The 26,178-nt window shown below is 32.3% G+C and overlaps 1 protein-coding gene and 1 pseudogene across 6 annotated transcripts in view; one reads left to right on the top strand and one right to left on the bottom strand.

Annotated features, from left to right (window-relative positions):
- Positions 1 to 11,568, bottom strand: part of LOC143236217 (sialin-like) — a 30,968-nt pseudogene extending 19,400 nt beyond the window's left edge. The window contains exons 1-4 of the transcript XR_013019511.1: positions 11,460 to 11,568; positions 7,173 to 7,455; positions 3,196 to 3,320; positions 1,319 to 1,449 (exon numbers count right to left, since the gene is read on the bottom strand). The product of XR_013019511.1 is annotated as a sialin-like (transcript). The remainder of the gene's footprint in view (positions 1 to 1,318; positions 1,450 to 3,195; positions 3,321 to 7,172; positions 7,456 to 11,459) is intronic.
- The window catches only part of LOC143238219 (putative inorganic phosphate cotransporter), a 41,924-nt gene continuing 27,207 nt past the window's right edge, over positions 11,462 to 26,178 (top strand). For 2 of the 5 annotated variants that reach the window (XM_076478264.1, XM_076478262.1), the window contains exons 1-3: positions 11,462 to 11,844; positions 24,411 to 24,528; positions 25,628 to 25,824. In XM_076478264.1, coding sequence (XP_076334379.1) covers positions 24,435 to 24,528; positions 25,628 to 25,824 — 291 coding nt within the window. In that variant the 5' untranslated portion in view covers positions 11,462 to 11,844; positions 24,411 to 24,434. Of the gene's footprint in view, positions 11,845 to 15,937; positions 16,019 to 24,410; positions 24,538 to 25,627; positions 25,825 to 26,178 lie in introns of all 5 variants that reach the window. The other 3 variants (XM_076478263.1, XM_076478260.1, XM_076478261.1) reach the window with 2 other exon arrangements.

The following is a 26,178-nucleotide window of genomic DNA, read 5'->3' as shown; positions in this document are numbered from 1 at the left end:
TTTTCACTGATATTTGGAACATATTGTAATGCAGCAGTGTAAGGTTTGGTAGTTTGTTTTATCTTGAGATTTATTGTTGTTGGTCTAGATGTGTGCATATAGTTTTTTCAACGGTTTTTGGAGGAAATTTGTTGATGTTGATGAAGTGTTGTTATATTTTGTTGATCTTATCGTTAATTTTATCGGATGAGAATAGTTTTTATTTGGTTCCTTGATATATTGAGTTTTCTTTTGTATTATTTGTTGAGTCCCAGTGAATGTATTGTCCAGTATTGGTGATTTTTCTGTGGATTTCTGTTTCGAATTGTGTATCGGTTCTTGTGATGTTGAGGTTGAGAAATGTTATTTGGTTAGTTTTTCATGTTCACAGGTGAATTTAATATCGGGATAAATAGAGTTAACGTGGTTAAAAAAAACTAATTGTGTGTTCTGTAGATGTGATTCCAGCAATTGTATCGTCAACACACTTGTACCAGTATAGTGGTGGGTAACTAATACAAAGTTAGTTTTGGTGTAAGTGAATTCTATAAGGATGGTTAATTGGTTGCTGGGTATGTGTATCTATGAGTTGAAATCTTGGATTTCACTCTCTCCTTTTTCCAGATATTAGATAAGGTAGAATAACAAGAATTATCTTATTGTGGGATCACCAGGAATTCACAATTTAATAGTTCTACAAAGGAAATGTGTATATTTATTTTTGTAACAGCACTGTTTGTGAACAAACTGATTCTGTGTACATTATAGTTACAATGATTCTGTTATTTTTAATTATTGTTGTCTTATATTATAGCAGTGTGAATCATTAAATTTATAAAAAAATCATATAAGAGTTCAGTAATAACTCGGTTAAATGTAAGTAACGATACACTATTATAACGTGTTTTCAATCTTCTAAAACACACAACAAATAGTAATTTTTTATCGAAATGTGTAAGACGTTTACATTATAACATATCAACTGCAGGTCAAACTTATGCTTATTTATAAAATACTTCTGTTAAATGCTCATTCAAGCTGAAACTTTATTTTTTGTCGTTTTATATATTTACATTATTAGTTTTATTAATTTTATTATAAGTGTATAAAAATTAATATTCGAGCGCGATTACTATTTTATGTGTCTATAGCCTGTCACAGTAATGTTTGTTAATGATATGGAAAGATATATTTAGTGACGCACTAAATAAGTCATAATTGTGAGTAAAACAAAAACGAAAATTAGTATTTGAAATAAAACATTGAATTTGCTGAATTAATATTTTCATTCTGACTTGAAGGAAGAATTTTTTATAATTTTTAGTAGATTTATATTTACCTTTTGTCCATGCTCTTTGTTTTGGTTAGTTTGGATAAATTGGAACTCTTCTTCCGATATTCTTGGATGCTCTTCAGGGGAATCAAATATTAAAACTGTCCACAGAACAAACCAAAGTATTCCTGCAATACCTGCACAATCGAGAATAGGCAGAATGATATTTTAATATTATAACTTCATTGTTTATTTCCTTTTACACTTGTAAAGATTGTTACGGTCGAAATACATCATTTTTGGCAATTAACAGTTTCTTTTTGTAAATGGATTCGTCAAGATAAATATTATAATAGTATTTTAATTGAAATATTTTTATAGATGTTTATATTTGTGACACAGATTCTTGTCTAAAACTTATACTTGTTATAACCGAAGTGAATAAATTACAGATAACACTCTACGCTGAACTCACTAAGCTCATAGTTAGGTACAAGGATCTTTGTTTTAAAAATATCATAAAATGCAAACTTGTTTTTTGTAAAAAACAGTTATTGTTTCAACGATAACACGACACCAACTTGGAGTTAAAAGTGGGACATCTAGAAAAACTGGAAAACAAGCAAATCTACACTGACTAGTAACTTTATTAGAAATCTCTACAGACACTATTGAGGAAAGTTGGCTTATTTACATATGCAAGAAAAAGGAAATCATGTTATGCACCAAACTATCAAAAATCTCTCTGTAAATGCAGAAATAGAGTAACACTGTAGCTATAAGACAATGAAAACGGACAATAATAATTATAATTTTCATAGGGATACGATGTAGGAAGTCCTATAACGGTTTCTTTGACCGGCTCTTAAAAGAAACCTGTTATGAAAGTTTGTAAAATACAGCAACAAAAGTAATACGTCTATTTTTAGAAAACTGAAGCTTCCGGACCCGATAACTTAAAATTGTATCATACATCAAGTCACATTTTCTTTTAAATAGTGACGAATTTGACTCCAACAATATCACGCAAAGAAACTTACTAGTAATGCAATGAAACACCATTCTGAAAACCGTTCATCAGCGACTTGAACAGAAAAGCACAGAGCGTAAACTGTTGAAGAAGAATAACTGGAAGTATGTGGTTTGGTGTCATGTGTCGTGTTATCTATTGTTTGTACAAATTGTGAGTCACCTAGTGTGTCAGAGGTAAGGCTATGGATTTAGAATACTAAAATACTTGGGTTGACAGAACGCAGATAGCCTACTGTGTAGCTTTCTGCTAAAACTTTATCATAATACTTCACAGACCAAGTACAAACAATATTCCTCAAAATCAGAGTATAACCTAGAAGGACACCTTGAGGTATTTTAAGGAATTTATGCAACAATGAGTAGCAAAAATGGTCCAATCCATCATTAAACTGAGACGTATTATTTGTGCAATATAGAAAACAACAATATAAGGAACATCATAGCAGTAAATGGGTATATAAAAGTATACGTCCAATTAACACACTTAGTTTTATGTTACAAAATATTTATACAGTGTATCTATCCTCTTCTCTTTCCTTTGCCTCTAATTTTTTTTATTCTTAATACTGAATTTGAATCATAAATTTACGTAAACAATACAAATATGAATTTTATGTAGGAATGATTAACATAATGAAATATCTAATCTAACATAACTCAAATATTATTCAAACATAATTTGAAAAAGGAAGATGCTAGATATGCTTAAATATAACAACCATATTGTGGTGTATGGCCTATTTATTAGAGAAACGTAGTGCATTAGTTGGTCTCAGAAATGTTTGCAATGATATGAAACAATTTATCATATATTATAAATCAGTTTCTCGCCGTTGGCCACTACATAATGTGTTTTAGTATTCTAAAAATAAAATGAAAACTGAAAAAATAACAACAAATATTCCTATTACCTAAAAAGTAAAAAGCAGATGGCTATCCACCCAGGATGTCTGAATCACAAAGAATTCCTGTGAGAAGCTCTGACACCACTGTTCCAATCTCCGCACCTATGTAGATTATGGAAGATAACAAACTTCTCTGTGATAGGGAATCTCTAATCTGTTGATTAGAACCAACGTCCTAACAAGGCGTGCATTGCAGGGTAGCTGGGTTCCTATGTTTAAAAAAAGAAGAGAAACTGTAATAGAATAAAAAAGTTGTTTTCATATTTTTCACACACGAGCTTTTGTGATATAGCTCACAGGGAGCTAAACAAACATACCACGAGCTGTTTGAGAAATATGAATTTTACATAAGCTCAATTAATTATTGATGAAGAATGTTAAACATTGAAATTTTATCTTTCTCTATGTCAATCACGTAACACATTTCTTCTTAAAGCTAAAAAGTCTGTACCTGTCTAGTCTCCCAGTAATAAGGCCTAAGAATTAAGCTTTCTTGACAACAAATTTTGTAAATTGAAATATAACTTATACCAAGTTTCATTAGATTACACAATACGCACCAATAACAAATATTACGATAATATGCTTTCAAACATTAAGTTTTACGTATCATTTATATACTATTCTGCTATAACACGATATGAAGTTAATGTTTTGTAAATGAAACAAATATATCACAAAGATAATTTTGTTTGTATTCCTGGAGTTTACTTCTGTAATAGTTAATGTATGATGATGATAGTTAAAGAAAGAAATTTATCTCAAGAATGATGAAACACCATGAAAAACTGAAGGTTATTTGAATCAAAACTTTTGAAGTTAAGCACAAAAATACGCAACTGCACATCTGTGCTCTGCCAATCTCGGATTTCGAGACTTAGTTTCTAGCGTTGTAAGTTCACAGAACTGTCGCTGTGCCACTGGGAGGCAAATGTTGTATAATTCATAAAATGCTTTTAATTTAGATGAAGTGTTTGAGAAGTAAGTAACTACATCGATGAATTTATAAAATAAAGTGTGAAATATGAAACAAAGTATCCCATCTGTTTGAGAGATTTAGTTAATCACAAACATTATACACATATGCACTGCTGACCAAAATCTTAAGGCCAATGAACATAAGGAAAAAATATGCATTTTGCGTTTTTAGACTCAACCACTTATTTGAGAAGAGCTTCAAAAGATGAAAATAAGAAAAGGGAAAATAAAAATAAAAAACTTTTAGCATTTAATAGGGAAAATGTGAACACTATGAAATTAGCTTAAATACTAGCTGGTCAAAAGTTTAAGACCATACTGAAACGAAGCGTTAATCGGTAAATACGTAACGAAATTTAGTTAGTTGTGTTCAAAACCATACCAAAAAGAAGTCCTAAACAGGGTAGGAAATGCCAAACACGAGATCTGTGGCATTGTCCTACTGAAAATTCCAGTCATTTCCATAGAAGCGAGGGCCTTCAGGCAATAAGGATGTTCTCTCTAACATGCAAGTGTAGCCAGCTGCTGTTTGACGCCCCTGTATAACCTGAAGCTCCATTGCTCCATGGAAGGAGAAAGCACCCCTAATGATGATGGAACCTCCTTCACTGTGTTGTGTCTCCGGTGGGATATCCTTATCGTGCCAGTAACATTGGAAGTCACCTGGACCGTCCAGGTTAATTTTTTTCTCATTAGAGAACAAAACCTTTGTCCACTTTTCTACGTCTCGTGTTTGGTGCTTCTCAGTAAAGTTTAACCGAGCTGTTTCGTGGTGTGGAAGGAGGCGTTGCTTTTGAAGACGTTTTCGGTTTTTAAAGCCTTTCTCTCGTATATGTCGTCTTATTGTTCTTGAGCTGCATTCTGCGTCCGTAAGGGTCTTAATCTGATTCGACGATCGGCTGGTGTCTTGCCGGACAACCCGTCGAATTCTCCTGCTCAACGCTGGCGAAATTTTCTTTGGCAGACCACGTGAACACCTAGTTCCGTATCTCTCAGGGTCTTTTAAGAAATTTGCAACAGCAGTTTTACTACGCCCAATCTCACCAGCGATGACACGTTGAGAGAGATCTTGCTTTTGTAGCTCGACGATTCTGCCACGTTCAAACTCTGTCAACTTTTTAGCCTTTGCCATGTTTTTACTCAATGTTACACAGGAGATTCAGTGGGGGATGTTGATAACGCTATTGCTTGAACATAAATGATTAAATTTCGTTACGTGTTTATCGATTAACGGTTCGTTGCAATATAATCTTATACTTTTGACCAGCTAGTATTTAGGGTAACTTCATAGTGCTCACATTTTCCCTATCAAATGCTAGAAACGTTTTTATTTTAATTTTCCCTTTTCTTATTTTCATCTTTCGAAGCTCTACTCAAATAAGTAGTTGAATCTAACAATCCAAAATGCATATTTTTTCTTTATGTTCAATGGCCTTAAGATTTTGACCAGCAGTGTAGATATAGGCCTGGCGTGGCCAGGTGGTTAAGGTGCTCGACTCGTAATCCAAGGGTAGCGGGCTGGAATTTTCGTTGCACCAAACATACTCTTTCTTTCAGCTGTTGAGGCGTTATAACGTAACGGTCAATTCCAGTATTTGTTAGTAAAAGAGTAGCCCAAGAGTTGGTGGTGGGTGGTGATCACTAGCTACCTTTCCTTTAGTCTTACACTGCTAAATTAGGGACGGCTAGCACAAATAGCCCTTTTGTAACTTTGCGCAAAATGAAAAAAAACAAACAAACACACACATAGATATATGTGTGGGTGCTTACGTTTGGTATACACTAAAGACGGAGAGAACATTAATGGGTGAGCATATTTAGTATTGAGTGGAAAACTTTGAGAAGAGTGTAATAACATTTTCAAATGAGAATTATCGGTGTAAGCTTTTATAAATTTTTAAAATGTTCAAAAATAAATGTCGTTTTTGATCTGCGAGGATTGGAAAAGCATAAGGTAGTGTTGTAAAACATGCTTCAATACACTTTTACAACGTGTAACGATGCTGTTTATGCCCTTGCTGTAAAATCAGTGTTTTTACGGTTAATGAACTCCCCGAAAGCTTCTTCTGCCTTGGTTTGAAAGCGTTTATTGTTCAAAAAGTTGTCAAAGTGCTCGAAAAATAAAAATCTGTAGGGGAAAAATCTGGGGAATAAGGTGGATGAACAAGACCCTCGATTTCCAATTCGTTCAATTTTTGAAGCGTCATCTTTAACAGGTCTCATAACGCCGATTTTGTTAATCTTCAGTCAGCTCACGTGGAACCCACTTATTCAACTTTTCGTCTTTCCAATTGCACCATGTGGCTGATAATGCTTGATTTGCTTGTGCTTAGCTTTTCAGCAAGCTCACGTACTTGTTGTGCGAGGGTCTGTCTCAACTGCTTCCCTCAATATATTTTCATCTAAGGATGGCTTCCTTCCACCTCCTTCGTAGTCTTCAAGACTTTCATCTCCATGTTGAAACATTTGGAATCAACGTTGAATTATACGTTCAGTAACAGATCCATGGCCGAATGCCTGGTTTGATGTTTCGTGTAATTTCGGTAGTTTTTGGTCCAAGTTTAAAGTCGTAAAGGAAAATCAGACAAAAGACTTTCTGTCAATGCTGTCTTGGGAGTTGAGAAACTTTCTTTGAGTAGAGTTGAAACAGTAGACAAGTAAGACACCTTGTGAGTGATCAACGATAAGGTACTCAATATTAAGTTTCTAAATGTCATCGTGAGAATTCCGACATTCATTTCTGGACAACCTAATAAAACTGGTAGTATACATTATTTATTTTGACTAATGATTTATTGCATTATAGTAAACCTATATAGAAAAGTTTCTGCATGCTAAAATATTTTTCCTTTAAATTATATTACAGGCTGTTGTTTATATTACTTCATGTTTCGCTTCATTTTTAATAATCAATTCCGATACCTCTAATCTAATTGTAAATGAGTAACTCGATTTGATTATACGTACAGCTTTATAGGAAATATTCCGTAAAAATAGCTCAGTACAATGACCATATGTGTATCTTTAATAGAAATACTTTAATTTGAAATCTTACTCCTACCAATTCTTGTATAATCCGAGCGACAATCAAAGCCACAACATTTAACCTTGCAATTACAGGAATCAATAGACTTAAAACTGAAGTGGTTAATAAACATCCACCAAATAACCATTTAGAACCATAAATTTCTGACATCCGGCCTCCAGGGATCTGAGTCACCACATAGTCGTAGTAGAATGAACCTAGAACAATTCCTTGTATCTTTTCATCCCACTGAAACTCGCCTCCTGTTAAAGAAAAGGAAACAGAAAACAATAGTTAGAAAATATAGAGTATATGACAACATTAAAAGATGAATGATAAAACTGTAAACAACAAGAAAGAATATAAATTTCCCTCAAGATGCTTGGTGGGTACGATTTAGGGGCTATCATATTGTGACTGTGAATCAGAAAGCTTATTATTTGGATCTCGTTTCCACACAAAAACGAAACAAAAACGCGCTACCACCTCCAGAGTATACGTTGAAAACAACTAATTGGTCAAGCAATAATAGCTTAAGAATTATCAGTAACTACTGTTGAATAATTACCTTCTATCTAGTCCATCAAGTAATTATTAGAGACGGTTATGCACTGATAGACCTTCTATAGCTTCGTGCAAACAGCCTAAGCCAACAAACCCAAAACACTTTGCGTGAATTTTAGATATTTCCATTTGAATTAAGTAAATTATTAATGCGTAAAGATTTGTAATATGTACTTGTTTTGCATTATATTTATTTATACATTAAAATTTAGTTTAGAATATTTTGAGGTTGAAAAAGAACAAGAATGATCAATTACAGAAACACAACTGTTAAATAATTAACGTTACATAGCAAAACCGTTTAAATTATTGTAGATCATATCTTTATTTTAAGATCTATAACTGACAACACAGATCTGCGAAATTAAACTTCATAAAAACTGTTTTGGTTTTAATAACAGATTTTTCATAAATCAGTTATGCAGACTTTCGAAAATAATATTTTTTTTCTTTCACGTACGGCATGGCCAAGCGTGTTAAGGCGTTCGACGGATCATCGGAGGGTTGCGGGTCCGAATCCCACTGGCATCAAATTATAATTATACGTGACTCTTTCTGCAGTGTTCAAGTACAAATTAGTTTTGCAAGTGTGCGTTTTTAATGTCAATGAGATTACAAATGGAGAAGTTTAAAAATAGCATTACTAGGTGAGATTGAAAACAATAACTACCCAAATCATTTCAGTAATGTGTTTGCCAAATGTTCTGATATAGTAAAATTAAGCAGAACAAAATATTAAAATTGAAAGTGGTTTACGACATTCCGTTAATGTAATGTATAAATTATTTTAGGTTCAATAAAGCAATTAATTTACCATTAAATTTCTATACAGTGTTTTCTTTCATTTGTAAATCAAATGCGCCGTTTTACTTTTTTTTAAGTTTTTGAGTCTGAACTTATTCTGAAGTTTGGAAAATAAATGTGATATTTACCCTTCCACATCAATAATTTAATTCTAGATTTTGTTTTTTTTACATTTATCAATAATATAACACAATAATGCTGCCATAGAGTTTGTTTTATTTTTATTATTAAGAACAAAGCTACATAGGCTCACCAATGGCTCAGCGGTATGTCTGCGAACTTACAGCGTTAAAGTCCGTGTTTCGATACCCGTGATGGTTAGAGCAGAGATAGCCCATTGTGTAGCTTTGTGCTTAATTCAAAACAACAAAAACAAAGCTACACAAGATGCTATTTATATTTTGTCCACTATGGCTATTGAAACCCGGTTTATAGCGGTATACCTCTGCAGACATACCACTGTGCCACACTAAGTTGAGTGAAGTGATAAATGGTTAAGATGTACACTTTTAGTTTGTTTGTATTAAAGCAAAACAACATTGGGTTATCTGCTGTGTCCACCGCGAGAAATAGAACCTAGAATTTTATCATTGTAAGTCCGTAGGCATACTTCTGTCTCACCGGAGGACTAATTCATTAGAAAACTGAAATTAATGAAAATGTTCACACTAAAAAAACAGCCAAAACGTGACCATAAACAAAGTTTTGGAATTTTCACAGCGTAAAAAATGATAGAAAAAGTAAATCTAAATGTATGACTTTAAGCAAAAACTAGACATTGTTTAATAAGTATTTGTTAAAATTCGTGTATTTTGGATAAGCATTTCAATTGATAGAAGGGAAAAAAACAAGAGAAGGCGATGACATCTCAGTGATCCGAAAAGAGCTAATGTTGAGCTAATGCGATATGTTGAGTCAGAACAGAAGGAGGTATATTGAAAACAAATGTTTAAAAATATTGGTTTAGTACTGATAAGGTCCGAATACACCGCTAACAGCAAAGATGCTCAACTAAGGCAGAGTGATTTTTTTTTGTGGTTTGTCCGTTACTCATAATATTGAATAATCATTATTAAATGTAATCTTTGTTTAATATTTCTAGTAATTATTCCTGTAGAATATATTACGTAACTGGATAATATTGCACTATAGAAAATTTTAACATGCATATCACTTTTATGGGGTTTAAACGGTGAAGGTACTACTAATAATTTTTTATATGTGCTGGTTTTGTTCCAATGAGTTAATAAATGGCAGTTTTCCACGAGACTACATACTTCTCTGCCCTTGGTCTTACACTTGATTTTCTCTTTGTTAGAGCTTAGCATGGTCTGATGACTAAGATAATCAACTCGTAGATTGCAGGTTTGCATCTCATCATAGAATAAGAACATCTTTCATACATGACGTTATAGTTACATGGTCATTCTCATTATTCTCTTGAAGTAGCCCAAGAGTGTATACAGTAGTAGGAAAATATTAAGACTGACTTTAATAGGAGTTATGATACAAATAGTGGTCTGTATCTAAGTATTCTCACTGATATACACCAATATGTGATACCGTAGCTTTATAATACGTTGATGTTCACAAATGTGTTTCTATTGGCTGACTGTTTACAAACTGGCAAAACCTTAAATACATTTAATTCGATAAAAGAACACTTGTTATAGCATTTTTTTGACATTTTCTGCAAGATTTGTTTTCTGTGCGGCATTACAAAGATTATGAAGGGTTTTCAGTAGATGTATCTAAGTATTTCCTATTTATTCTCATAGAGTTTGCCGAGGAAGCTTCTCACTTAGATAGTTATCAGAATCTAGTTTTAGTTCTCGAGCATCCACTTCTCTTTATTTAAATTTCACTAAGCTTTTAGCGAGATTCATATGACTTTAGACGGTAATAGTTTGAATAACGTGGGAATTTATATAGTTCAATAATATACTTAAGAGCCACTATCACCTATCCAGCAAATCTTAACACTAAATTATATTTTTGTGTCTTTCTAGCAAGCACGTGTGTTACAAAAACTGTATTTGTAACTAAATATTAATAAGATATGCACAAAATAACAAACCTTTGCAGCATTTGTAGAGTTCTCATTATTAGGTAATCGGCATTCAGAAATGATGGTAACATTTGTTTCCACTTTTAAACTGTTTACCATGGCTACTATAGCGACATTCAATACTTCACGAAGGGCGTAAAGGTTAAAAAAACCAAGAAAACCCATTAGAGTAAGAACATATTGTGTTGGGAAAAAGGCTGAAATTCTGAAAGAGAGGAAGAGGAATAAGTTATCTATTTTACAAAACTGAAAATATTAACTATCGCAAAATAATAGTACAATTTTAATTTTCTTTAAAGTACACATTTACTAAACTAATTTTCTTAACTCTACGTATTTGAAACGCTTGCTGGTAAGATGAATATCGAATACTTAAACGTATATTTCTTATAACAACAAATATTATTTTAAGAATTTATTTGAAATTAAGTGTTAGAAATTATTGATTTGACAAGCATAAACATGTGGTAAACTACACCGGCATTATTAAAGCTGAGAAAAAAACGTAATAGGTGGCGTCTCTTTAATATGTTGTATTTTTATTTATTTAATTATTCCATTTTTTTATATAGAAGAGGTATTTCATTAGTTGATAATTGTTTGTCATAATACATAAATGTGGAAACGTGTTTTGTGTTAAAACTTACATTATATATAAGACTTACATTAATTTATATGTATAACAATCATATAATAAAATATTATTGAATATACATTCCACATCAGTTTATTTAAACATAAAAGACTTTGTATGTAGTTTACACCTTTTAAAGAATTATATGGCAAAACTGACTAAACCTAAATTTTGATACGTAAATGTAACATACTTACCAATACGTTTGAAGACTGACTTCTGCAAAAGCAATTTGTGTTGATCGGTGGCGGAAGTTCTGTCATCATCATTATCATACACTTCCAGCTTCTTGTTATAATGCGACATTATTCATTTGTCAAGTGTCAGGCTTGTTGTTCTGCAAAGGTTTTAGTGTAATCTTATCTTACACTTGGAATACGCCCTTCATTATATGGCGTATCATATGATCGGACTATAGTTTATTACAATAGACTTCTTATCACACCTATGAATCCCGTATAAATACTTAGTTGATGAGAATTGTGTTATTTATTGATAGATGCAATATTTATTGCATTGAGTTAGAAATCAAAATATATGCGGAGAATTTATTTTTTCTAGTTATGAAAAATCCGAATTTTGGTGAGTAAAAGTTTTATTTCTATGAATATTACCAGGAATGCTTTATTCAGAAAGTAGCACCAACAATAATTTGAACAAAATATACCGAAAATTATAGATTAAATCACTTTTTTTAACGTCTATAATAGTTATGTCTCTGATCTTTCATCACTGATAAAATCGTTACTGAGGGGAAAGGATACATCTACATAAACAACTTTACATAATTGTATAAGCAAATGTTCGTGAAATATTTAAAATTTGTTAGCTTTTAATAGTGGCAGAGTTTCTCTCTGATTAAAAACGTCCTGTAAGGTCTAAGCAAATAAAATGTTTGTTCAAATTTCGCGCAAAGCTACACATAGGTTATCAGTGTTTCGAGTGTCCCTAATTTGGGAGGGAAAGTCTGGAGGGAATGCGGCCAGTCATCATCACTCTTTGCCGACTCTTGGGCTACTCTTTTACCGACAAACAGTGAAATTAACCGTAATTTGTAACTCCCTCAAAGATGAAAGAGCGGGCATGTTTGGTGGGACGGGTATTCGAACTCGCTACTCTCAAGTTGTGAGACAAGTTCCCTAACTACCCGGTCATTATTGACGGCGTATAATTTCTGTGATAACGCTACATGGATCAGTTGGAAACGTAAAAAATTATGAATTTCTGTTTTCAAAGTATTCAACAGTTTAACGGAGATGCATTTCACTACAATGTTATTTTTTTAACACTCATACTGTGATTTTAATTGTCTTTGTTTTAGTTTTTGCTAACATGTTTTTATTTCAAGATCGTTACTACAAGTTTTAATATACCTTACAAGTATATATTTCAAAATTGTTTTTAGCACTGAAGCTATCAATTTATGATATGTAAACTGCTTTTAAACTGCAGAATTGTTAGTAAATTATTCTGACTCCTAAAATATTATCACAGTATCCAATGCATCGACAGAGAAACAAAAATATTCATAGATAATAACTCAACCATGAAATCATAGTTCAAGAAGCGCATGAATCACTTTTGTCCATAATTCTACATTGGGAGTTTGATTTAGTTCTGTTTGAAAAAGAGAAAAAAAGTAGTTTATTTTTTTCTTACGCCAACTAAACGTAAGTCCCAGCATATTATTTTCTTATACATTTAGTGTTACTATTTGTTATTTTTTATTCAAAACAAAATCATATTCCAAACCGGTTGGTAACACTTTGTAATATGGATGATTCTTGTCCAAATATTTTAGAATTACTTCAGTTTATCGTATGGTCTCCTTCTTGGCGGAATGAGCTATTGCAGACAGGCGGTATTGTATAAGCACATTTGTCTATTACGTTCCTAAAGCACATATTTTTTTAGTTATTCTATTTCTTCATTGTATTTGGACTTACATCACAAAAGATATTGTAAATGATATTTTTATCTATACTGAGTTTTCGAGTGATTTGTATTAACTGAATATTTTTCCAACTTTATGCCGTTTTACAGAGCAACTTTTGACATAAGAAAATATGGTTGTATATCAGTAATTTTCGTCTTGCTCTATCTTCTTTATCAAGTCTTCAGGGTGCCCATCGTGAAGAAGGATTGAAGTGATACATTTTCCTTTCTTTCGTGTTTTTTGTTCATTATAAGCACTCTACGACTCCAGTATTTAGATTGTTGTGGTTGCTTGATTTATAAGTGAATACTTGTTTGTGAAAACACTTTACATAGAAGAGCTTTCGACCTTCTTCGAATTCGTCAGTTTCTCAACAAGTCTCGTCATCATGAAGTGAATCTTGTTTTCATCTTGCAAGTCTACATGAGGTCCATCTGCTTTAGCCGTTCCTAATTTAGCAGTGAAAGACAAGAGGAAAAGCAATTAGTTTCTTAAATTAACCGTTTATTTTGTTATTTTAGGATTTTACTTTTATTTACTGATTTAACTCTGTGTTATTCTTTAGTTTTATTAATTTTAAAATTTTTCTCCATTATTTAGTAGCTAACAGATAAATTGAAACATTAAAGTGTTTGCTCTACATCACTTGGCTTTTAATTGCACGTGAAACACATGTTCTAGAAACTCATTATTTGTTTGTTTTTGGTTCCAAGACAAAAACTAACCTTGTGATTTTATGTCACACTTTGTCTTTGTTTCAGGTTCACAAAGAAAGTCGTTCGTTGTTAATGTTAACCACCTTCTCTAGCTTTTTATCTCTTTTTTTGTTGTGAATAAATAGAAAATGTGTATCACAAATGTTTTTCGTCAATGTTGAAATGTAATCAGATTGTTACAATTTAGATAGGGATAATCAGTGATTGGATATTGATGCTGATGATCAACATAACTCATAATTTGATTGGAATCTTTCCAATTCGTGATAACTTTTTGAAAAAATGTTTATTTTCTTCAGCAGAAACTAAACAATGGTTTTTATTGGCTGGTTATTTTGAAAGTTTGTTAATTACTTAATTATGATTAACTTAGTTTGAACATTTTGTTTTGTTTATTCTTTTGAACATTGTACTATTTCCTAAAGTATTAGAAAATGACTCAGGCTGGATAACTTTTATTAATAACTCCAACTTTCTGTATTAAGCTAGCGCCACCTAAAATATCATTGAGACTAGTCCGTGAATTCATTTGAGATTCGAAGTTTCTGTACATTATTCGATGCTAGTTTTGGAGTTGACTTTCATTCAGGGATTGATATATATTGATAATATGTTAGGTTAATACTATTAAGTATTAATATTTATAGTGATGTCTAATCCACTTATATTGAAACTAAGTTCCAAGATGTATTGGGTGTAAGAGCAGTGGGTTGTTAGTTATCTGAACATTATATTTATATTTGCTTTTATTAGGGTACATTTTGTGATATTTTTAATCATTGTGACATTCTGCAAAAAAACAAAACATTTATTGATGCCCTCTGCAAAACCCTACTTTAGTAGCATATTGTGCGTTCGTTGTGATCTGACATTGCCATTCTATCATTTGGAATAATTACTGCTTAAATTTGTAAAATATTTTTGCTTACGAGAAAGAATAGAGGTTCAGCGATCTTTTATTGGCTCATTTATGATTATAGATCATTGAAAAAGACCAATAAGGGATTTCTATGGACGTTTAGTGTATGAAATATTTATACTCTATGAGAACAAAAGTAATGACCAAAAGTGCCCAAAACGGCCAGTTGAGTTATCAAATAAGTGTCTGATCTAGTTAAAAGTAAACGCTCAAGTTTTTCTACAGATAGTTCAATAACCAATCTAATGAGGTAAAAGTACTGGTTATACCTAATTGCCATTTTACGACCTTATTGTATTAAAAATGCTAAAATATTATAGTAACGCAACTGATATATTTATACAGGGTGAGATTTTTTGGACAAGTTACTATAAATTTGTAAGTGTTTTTAAGGGTTGTTTAGCGCAAATACAAACGAGAACATATGGTGGATAAGGCGCCATGTCGCAAAATTGTATAACCTCATGTTATCTTCATTTATATCTGCCCCCCATGTGAAAAGTGAAAATACTAACATGTTACGTTACTTAGGTACCAACATTTATTATCTGTTACCTGGTACTAGTAACTACGCAATGTTTTTAACTTATTTGTCTTTGGTTCAATGAAAACCTTGGCCACAATCATTGTATAAGTCTAAAGGTTCTTGATAAACACAGATATAACTATTTCGACTATGTTGATGTCGAGAAAACCCACTTGTAGAGGAAATATATGTGTTAAAACGGCTCGTTTGGGTTGAAATTTTTTTATGTAGAGGAGCGAACAACGTTTCGACCTTCTTCGGTCATCATCAGGTTCACAAAGAAAGGAAGAGGTAACTGACCAGACGCTGACCACATGTTTGCTTTTCTTCGTAAAAAAAACAACAAAAAATTCTTAACCCAAACGAACCGTTTTTACATATATATGTTGTATTCACTTACATGATCCTCACTCGTATTAACAATCAACCGAAAAATATTAATGGAATCGCTAGATACATTTAAGAAGTTAAAAAAATTCATTCATGAAGCAATAGTCAGTAATGTCTGGCTAGTTAATATCTATTTTAACAAGTAACAGATTTCCTTAATTTGCACAGATTGCTTAATTTGTTTTCAGAACATTTTACTTCAAAGCCAAAAATATCTAGGAAATATGTTTATAGATGAATACAGATTCTGATGAGATAATAAAGCTCACGTGAGTATCTTGGAAAAGTTAATTTTCTATGGTAGAATATAAACAAGCATAAAATATTACTTATATGTATATTACTGTATTAGTATTATTTATTTTGCCATGGCATAAACTTTCCATCAAATTAAAAACTAGTAAAAACATTACTTACCTTTCATCAAAAAGTCATGTAAACATGGGTATTTCTTCTTCACGTTAATAATTATTATTCAGCATCTATGAAATAAAAAGAAATATTTTTGTTTTAAACAAACAGATACAAATCTTTCACTAAAGATAGAAATGAACAATATAATAAGAGATTCCAGTGTTGTTCTTTTTCATGTAAAATGCGTATATTTTGTGTTACTGGGGGTTCTGTAGTAGCCATTATTAGCTGTGTGTATATTCTCACAGTAAAGTCACAATGAGCTACTAGATATATCTAACCCCCAGATTTCAGCATTGTAAAACCAAAGACTTGTTGCTGTACGACAGGGAAACACCAAGACTGTCTACTTAAAATGATACATCGTATTAACGATGATATATGAATATATACTTATCAAAATACGATATATATGTACATTTCTTTGTCAAACAAAATTTTAAGGAAATCTTTTCAGTAATTTTAACATATTTCATTCAAATTATGTAAATATTTGTAATTAAAACCACAGTAATCCCATTTATAATGCTATCAATAAATAAAACCTTTCTTTAAATTATATTTATCTCATTTGATTATGTTTATTGATATACATTATCTATAACTGGCATGTATAAATTTTAATGAGACGTTCCTTTAGACAAAGAGTGTGTAATATCTCTGCATCGAAGAGAATGTTTGTTTGTTTGTTTTGGAATTTCGCACAAAGCTACTCGAGGGCTATCTGTGCTAGCCGTCCCTAATTTAGCAGTGTAAGACTAGAGGGAAGGTAGCTAGTCATCACCACCCACCGCCAACTCTTGGGCTACTCGTTTACCAACGAATAGTGGGATTGACCGTCACATTATAACGCCCCCACGGCTGGGAGGGCGAGCATGTTTGGCGCGACTCGGGCGCGAACCCGCAACCCTCAGATTACGAAGTGCACGCCTTAACGCGCTAGGCCATATCAGGGCCAACATCGAAGAGAAATCAGAAACGTTTTGATGAGTAGCTTTATGAGGAAAGTAGCTCATTCAGTAGGTTCGTGGAAGTATTTTGTCTATAATAGTAATACGTATTAAAATTAATTTTTGGTATAATAATGCATCTTGAAACTTGTTTTTTTCTCTCAATTATCCGTATAAGATATACTTTTTAGGACTACTTTGTCTTAGCGAATAAAACATGTTTGAAGAAAAGCGACGCAATAATACATATCTGAACTACTTTCTCGACAATATTTTTGTTGCGAAATTAAACACGTTGAAAACATTTAAAGAAATATTTGTGTAAAAATAACTTTAATTTGTATGGCAATAATTTAGATTTGGCTACAGAATTCTTTGTAGGAAATAATACATTGATTATGTTTATTGATATACATTATCTATAATTTTGAATTTACGGTACTGGCATGTACAAATTTTAGTGAGACGTTGCTTTAGACAAAGGGTGTGTAATATCTCTGAATCGAAGAGAAATCAAAAATGTCCATAGTCATTCTAAATTAAACCGGTCCTAAACTAGTTGAATCTGATATAGGTCAGCATATATACACACACACAACCTACATGTTCATGTTCCATAAGCTATTATGAAGTTAACTAGGGAAAAATATCTTATGTTATTTCAAATTTTTGAAGAAGTTATAGATCATTCAAATTTCAGCTCAAAGCATATACTGGTACATGCGCGCAGAGATGTGTACACTGGTGCATACGAGGATGGGTAAGCCTATTATTCAGGATGATGGGAAAATGTAAAAACTTGCCAAGCGAATGCTATAAATTAAAATCAGACTTTGATAATGATGAATTACATCTGTAGACGTTTTTACTTTCATACGAATAGCGCAAAAATAAATGTTAATTAAAATATTTTCGTTTTCATATCAAAATCGAGGATATTGCAACAAAGCAAGCTGTCATTCCTCATATGGTATCTTTGCACGAGTGAGAAATGAAGATACTGTGCTTACTTAACCCTACAAGGTTTGACTGGGTCCACAGAAATCTCTTTATTATCTAATAATGAAAGTTCATTGTTTCTACATAATCTGATTCAGTAATTCTTATATCTCACTGAACCTTTACTGTAATCTAATAGTTTGATTATTTCAGATCGAACATTTACACCATAGCTTGTTATAAGTAATTATATCCCATAACTGATGCTGCCTTTATTATACCTAGGAATTTCCATATATGTTAGAATCATTGATTCTGAACCTACTAATAACATCAGAGAGAAGTTTATTGATGAAATAAAGCTTGATACTTTACTCGATATGTTATAAATCAGGAAGTAGATAATAACTGCCTATTTCATGAGAAGATAACATAGGTCAAACTACTTTTAACTCGTCCATAGTCATTCTAAATTAAACCGGTCCTAAACTAGTTGAATCTGATACAGGTCAGCATTAAACAGCTGAAAGGGTTTTGAACCTATCTGAGCCAGCCAAAACCGGATACAACTGATTTGTACCAGATTAAACTGTTTCGATCCTGTTGAAAACCAGCACAAACCAGTTCTATCCAGTTTGAACAACTATAAACCGCTATAATCCGGTTCAAACCGGTTCATTTGGGACATTTTAATTATGTGCATGGATGGGTGGCACTTCTGGTCTTTCAGCATGTGCCCGCCCTTTCTTTGCCACTTGACATAGCCTTGGAGGACATAGCCATCTGTGTTACCTGTCTCCTGGAAAGACCTGCGATCAATCAGACTTTTCTTATGCTCTTATTGAACAGCTGTCTTCTCAATTCTAAACATGAGAAACTTTAACTGACATAATCCCCTCTGGGGAGGTGCTGATATAGATGTGGAGAGGTTCGCTCCGTAGAGTGTATACTCTCAGACCACTACCTTCTTTTTTGGGATTTATCTTTGACTGTAGGCGGACCTTTATATCATACATCAAGCAGCTATGAGTCAAGTGTACAAGGGCACTGATCACCTTTTGTGTCCTCTCTTTCACCTCGTAGGAAGCAGATCGATGTTCTATAGCAAAGATATATCGTGCTCTTTTTCGATCGAAGCTAGACTATGGGTCACTGGTATATGGCTCAGCCAGAACTTCAGCCTTAAAGATGCTGGACCCGTTCATCATCAGGTACTTCAGAGCTCTGCTCCGGGGCTTTCCGCACTTCCTTAGTCCAGAATTTGTACACAGAGTCTCATGAACATCATCTTACCTGTGCCATTTGCTACTGTCTTTATTGTATGCTTCAAAACATCGATCCTTATCACATCATTCCATCTGGAGTAATATTTTCCTTCCTCAGTGAACTATGTTTTTTTCAGAACTGATGGTCTGTTGTTGTTCCTTTTGGCCTTCGTATCCAGGCACAGTTGGATGAACTGGGTTTGTCCTTGAATGACATTAGTGTATCGACTGGTAAGCCCATCCCATTATGGCTTATTACCATCTCCAGATGTCACCTTTCTTTGAGTCATCTTAGAAATGCTAATACACTTAATTGAAAGTACCATCTTCTATTTTCCGAACATCTTTCGAGCCATCCCTCCATTCCCATTTATACGGATGGTTCGAAATCACGTGACTCTGTGGGCTCTGCCACGGTTTTTCGCGGTTCTGAAATTGCACATAGGATCCTTTCTACAGTTTCTGTGTTCACTGCCAAATTGTATGTCATTTCCCATGCCCTGGATCACATAGGAGCTGTGCAGTACACGAACTGCACTATTTATACAAACTCACTTAGTTCTCTACTGGTCATGGAATCACTTCACGTTATTTCTCACCCTGTTCTCGCCGATATCCAAAACAGACTGAACCATTTGTCTCTAACGTCTACTTCTATCCTGGATAACAGGCTACATTGGTATTCGTGGGAACAAGCTCGCTGACACCGCAGCTAAGTCTGTCTGCTCTGACACTATTACTGTCATGCCTGTTCCATACTTGGACTATGATCCTATTGGTAGTTGCCTTGGAGTGAGCAATGTAATAACAAGCTTTTCCAGGTAAAACCATCTATTGGACTTTGGCCTATTGTTTTCATAAGGATTGGAAGGAGGAAGTTGTCCTAACTAGACTATGCATTGGTCATCATTTTAGTTTATTTGGGACTGATTCACCAATATGTGGTCTGTGTGACACCCAAGTCATAATAGGCCACATTTTATTATCGTGCCGTCATTACGACTCTAAACAACAATACCATTTTAGACATGTTTTGTCCACAGGTTTACCTTTGACACTAGACAGTGTCATTGGCGGTGGTGACACTGTCCACCTGACAAATGTTTCAAATATTTTAAGAAATTCGGCTTTTTAACGCTATTTAAGCTTTTAATTCATAAATTGCACTTTGGTTTTTAATTCGATTCCATTTTACGAATTTTAATAATTTTACTTTATTTTTAGTTTTTTACTCGTAATTTGACGCAATAGCCTAGTTGCTTTACGCCATAAAACGCCAAACAGCAACAAATTTCCGGTTATTTGAAATGGTAATATCCTAACATACGTGACATAATAAATCGGAGACTCGTCCAAAATCATATAGTAATACGTGACACTTGAAAAATGTGTAGAGAAAAAGATGAACAAAACGCTATTAAATATTTAATGTAGACTATTTCTGAATATTTGAGACATATTATGGAAAATAAACATTCGATCACCTTCTATAGTCCAATCTCTCGTTATTTCTTGATAAATAAAATGATCTTGTTTTATAGCATGGTGAATATAAGCAGTTTAACTTCGTTGTTTAGGCCCGGTATGGCCAGATTGGTTAAGGCGTTTGACTCGTAATCTGATGGTGACAGGTTTGAATCCCCATTGCACCAAACACGCTCATCCTTTCAGCCGTGGAAGCGTTATAAAGTTACGGTCAATCCCACTATTCGTTGGTGAAAGAGTAGCCAAAGAGTTGGCGGTGGGTGGTGATGACTAGCTGCCTTCCCTCTAGTCTTACACTGCTAAATTAGGGACGGCTAACGCAGATAGCCCTTGTGTAACTTTGCGCAAAATTCGAAAACAAACAAACTTCGTTGTTTTATTGATATGTGTCACAAGGTGAAGCTTAGAATTTGAAATTTCTACGTAACTTATATTAATCAAGTGAAAAACAATTTAAAAATAAATGTAGACCTGTAGACCTTAAATGAGAATTTCTTATTGAACATTTATATTTGATTAGCAATTGAGACTTATTATTTATTACTGTTGTAATGTCATGTGAATTTTGTTGGTATCTAATTCAAACACAATATGTTATACAACTCTCGGTCCAATAGTTTGGAAAATCGGGTGCTTTCCTCTTCAAACGGATACTTTTAATGTTGCTTTTAAAATACTGATAAAACGTAGGCTTTTCCTAGGGTTTGAAAAAAGTGTTTGTATTTCTTGGTCTGTCCAAAAATTATTCAAATACCAAATTTCTAGCTTTTGTTCATAAAGTATGATAAAACAAGTTTCTAAATTTGTATGGGTACACCTTCAAAATCGCCATTAATGCTTTAGAATGTTGGTCATAACAATTGTTATTTTTGAAAATAACTTGTTTGTCTTTTATAGCCATATCTGTTTACCAGTCTTATAAACAGCTATGCTTCATCATCATCGTGAAACATGTGTAATTCTTGGGAAGGTTTTTACTCAGTGCTTCATCACTGTTGAATATATCTGGTTTCTTCCGACTTCTATTCAGAACTTATCACCATTGCTAAATAATACTTTCTTTTATTTCACTTCATTTACAACTGTTTAATGTCTTATGCAGATAAACTTTTGAGTGAAGTACTTCATATATATATATATATAATCTGGATTTTGAAATTGAATTTGATGGTGTGTTTACTGCTATGAATAAATAGAAAATCAAATACCTAGACAGAAACTACTGCCATTTTTATGTTTATAAATGTTACATGTGAAAAACTAAATAATTATACATAGATTTTGAAAAGTAGTTGATTAAAATTAGTATATTTTATTAAAAAAAGCTCATTAAAACCTGTTAAGCTTTTTTAAGAATTGTAATGAAACAAAACCAGATGTCTCTAACATTCTGTATTTTTGTTTTATGATACTTCATCTACTTAATTATTAATACAAATCTGTTGAGTAATAGAGAAGATATATTATTGGAAAGCTAGTTTGAAAAGAATGTTGAAAATATTTGGTTAAAACTAGAGGTCCTGCCTTATATGACAAAAAAAATTAAAATATTTGATGATTGATTTTTATCGTTAAATATATTTGCCGAAGGTAGAAAGTAAGTTATATTAAAATATTACTTAAAAGGACCAATGTCACAATATGCATTGTACCATATTTGGATAAACTCCTCTATTAGACATCAAAATGGCTGTTGCCACTGTTAGAAATACTGTTATATACGACTAGCTTGAAGGCTAGTATCAACAGAATTGCTACTATCAGTTAAAATATCCAATGAATTTCAACTGAAGGTTTGCTTTTTAAGTAAACTATTTCAGGCTTAAAATTATAAAATAAACGGGATTCTAACTGTATGTTTTGGCGAACAGTCATTTTATAATTTATCGGATTTATGAATTGACGTAAATAAACTTGTTTAAATTAAACTTTTATTTACATTGTCTCAGGGATTTATTTATGCACTGTAATGTTGACATTTAAATATCATAATTGTTTGTCATTGGAACTCAAAACATAAAGCAGTTAGATATATATCCAAATACATTCGACACTATCGCATTTCGAAATGTTTGATATTTTATACAAGATGTGGTCTAGTCCATTCGAACAATGGTCTTCACGTTTCTTTTGTTAACCTCGTGAAACTGCTAAAAATAAAAAAAAAACATATTCTTATAAAACTTGCTGAATTACTGAGAAAAAGAACCTTAACAAAATTGATACTACACGCTGCTCAAATACATATATCAAAAATAGGTTTCTTTCTATAATTTACATATACATTTTAGTACTATTAGAATATCATTTTTACATGGAAGAATTTTTCTAAAATACCCGTTACGATGAAGGAGATTTTGGTTCAACCCTTAAATGTTTAACTGATTTTTTTCCCAATAGTTGTTATATAATGTCTTACGATGTGGTCTCTTCTAGTGCGTTGATTGAGTCTGGTTTTTTTGTTTGGGTAGTGGCTATATATTCATCTTTGGAAATAACAGAATTTATATCCATTACAACTATATATATTCAGAAAGATTAAAAGCCAATCAATTATTCGTATACTCTTTGTCAGTAGCTACATTGTAGCTTACAAGCTATAAATTATAATGTTATTTACGATATTTACAAAGAAAATAATTAATGCATCGAGCCATGAATTTGAAATTATTTCGCAACGGCCCATTATGGCTTGGTCTGGGAGTATTTGGGGAAAATTTATTGAGAAATATTGTAATGAGGAAAGAAAGTCCAAGGGAGTACAATAAGAGATTGCGATAAAATTTCACTACCCAATCAGATTACAGAATTTTATTCATTAACTAACGAAAAATACCGTGTTCAGATAAGGGATTTAAGGACCTTCTTATGATTTACTGATGCCCCAGTGTACCAACAATATCCTCCATTATCGCCACTAGCTATTATAACTACCCTAAGAGAGACCCATATCCTTTAATAAACACCGTTAAGACTTTCTCCTGTGGTGACATGTGAAGCCCCGCTTGTATGTGTTTGAACCTGTATTTAGGTCGTAGTGTACGACTGGGGAAGGTGAGGTACAGTTGAGAACTCTTTCTCCTTAACTGAGTATTGTTGTTTTAAATACTTTATAATAAAAAACGAAAATCTGTGCATAAGTGATGACAATTCTTTTACAATTCCTATCATCCGTTTCAGGGCCAATGCCACGAATTTTTTATTATAACATTCCGTCCTGTTTACCATTTTCCACAGTTTGATTGCCTTTATAGTTCACTTATCAGTAAATATCATCACCAGAGGCGTATTTATACATAATTACCCTTTCAATACATTTATGATACTTTGATTCAGGCGATATTGTAAGCTACAGATAAGGTTGACTAATTTGTTACCTGACCCTGTATATTTATTTACGCATACATATATATATATATATAAAATTCTAATATTATTGAAGTGTGCATGTTTGTGTGTTTATACAAAGGAAAAATAGCCGCGATAAAGCCCATAAGATAGTCTATACGTAAATTTTATTAAACAAAAGATAAATCTTTATCTATACTACCTGTATCTAGGGGCTATTTTACGTAAAACTTAAAATTCATTTTAAATGACTAATATAGGACAACGAGCCTAACAAGCTTGCAATGTCTTATCAGAAAGAGGAGATGACCGATGATGATGAAGAAATTTTAACAAGTGAGGAACAAGAGCTTTGTTCTGAGAAGTCAAACTATAAAGGTGTGTTAGGTAACGAATACATTTTTTTACTTTAATGTAAGTTAATTATCGCTAGTTTATATTGCAAATTGTTTAAAATGTTTCAGGATTGTGGATAGCCATATTATTAGGATGTTTAAGTACAATTATTCAGAAGAAATCTATGAGTAACATATTGCCTATCTTGTTGAAACGTAAGAGATATTAAATACTTGTTTTTAATCTATCTATTATGTTAGAATTATTATTTTTTTGAAAAGGAAATAGTTGAAAAAGGAAAGGAGGATAATGTGTAAAACATGTAAACATATAATTAATTTAAATTATTTTCTTGACCAACATTTCCATTTGAAAATATAAAGTTTAATATAAATATTCAGCTACCAAAAAAGCATCTCAATTTCCAATAGGTTCAGTTCTACATTGTCATAGTTCAACTGCTATATCACTTACATTACAGTGAACATTTTATTAATACATTGTCGTTAGTCTAGTTAACTGCTACACTTATATAAATAAAAGTAAAATATACATTATATAATATAATACTAATATAATAGTAGCTGTAAATAAATGAATTTTTTGAGATTTTATTCTAGATCTTTTTATAAAGTTTTCTTATTTTCAAGGAATCTTTATACGTAGGTTTATTCATTCATTTTTATGCGTACAATATCACGTTCCTTAATTACGTATGTGAGATAAAAAGTTGATATTATTATTATTGTTACTATTAATTTTTAACTTGTCTGGGTGTAAGATTTGAAATCTAATGTAAGGTAGTGTATTTTCATGTTAAAATATTCTGTTAATTAGGTATATTTCTTATTATTTCTTATGAATGAGTACGTTTATTACACTTTTTCGATTACAAACGGTAAAAATAAGCATTATAACTTAAATAAAAGCTAACTCTTGTAGCTTTTGAAAAACTAGTCGTTTTGATCAAGCCCTATGCTTGCTTATCTCTTCAATCAATAACATAAATAAGAAAGTACCTCCAACTATTTATATATATATATAACACCATAATAAAATTCTGACAATGTTTGCATTTATATCTACGCAATAAACATACGGAAACTTTGAAATAAAACATTTATCTCTTTCTATTATGTAGGATATTTACATTTTATCCCAGCACGATATGTGTTTACCTTGATGGGATTTGGGGAATTTTTTTACTTACATGCCCTTCGAGTAACTTTAAACGTAGCTATAGTGGCGATGGTGAACAGCTCAATAAATGACAACAATGTCACCCTGATTGACGAATGTCCCTTTCCAGAAGTTGACAATTCTACAGAAACTATCAAGGTGAGTCTCTTTGTGCTTTAAGTGGTATTTGGGGGGATATTCCAAACTGTAAACTTAACGAATAAGCGTTTTGATTGCAAAAAGATAAGGACAATAAATTTCAAAGTGTATAGGTGTCAAGTGTCAGTTTCAATATTCACTATTACAGTGATTGCATTTAAGTTTCAGTATATCATAACATTACTTTTAATTAATTTTTATAAATATAATGTACCTCAAATAAATACATTAAAGGAAATATATCTTGTTTTATGTGTTTAGTTGTAATTGAGCACGAATGTATATATGAACAATATGTGCTATATTTATCATGAGTATCAGAACCTGGTTGTTGGCGTTAAAGACGTCAGATTT

This window comes from Tachypleus tridentatus, chromosome 13, assembly GCF_004210375.1.
Source record: "Tachypleus tridentatus isolate NWPU-2018 chromosome 13, ASM421037v1, whole genome shotgun sequence".
Classification (NCBI taxonomy): domain Eukaryota; kingdom Metazoa; phylum Arthropoda; class Merostomata; order Xiphosura; family Limulidae; genus Tachypleus; species Tachypleus tridentatus.
Note: the sequence above shows the minus strand (reverse complement) of the source record. Positions and strands in the feature narration are given on the sequence as shown.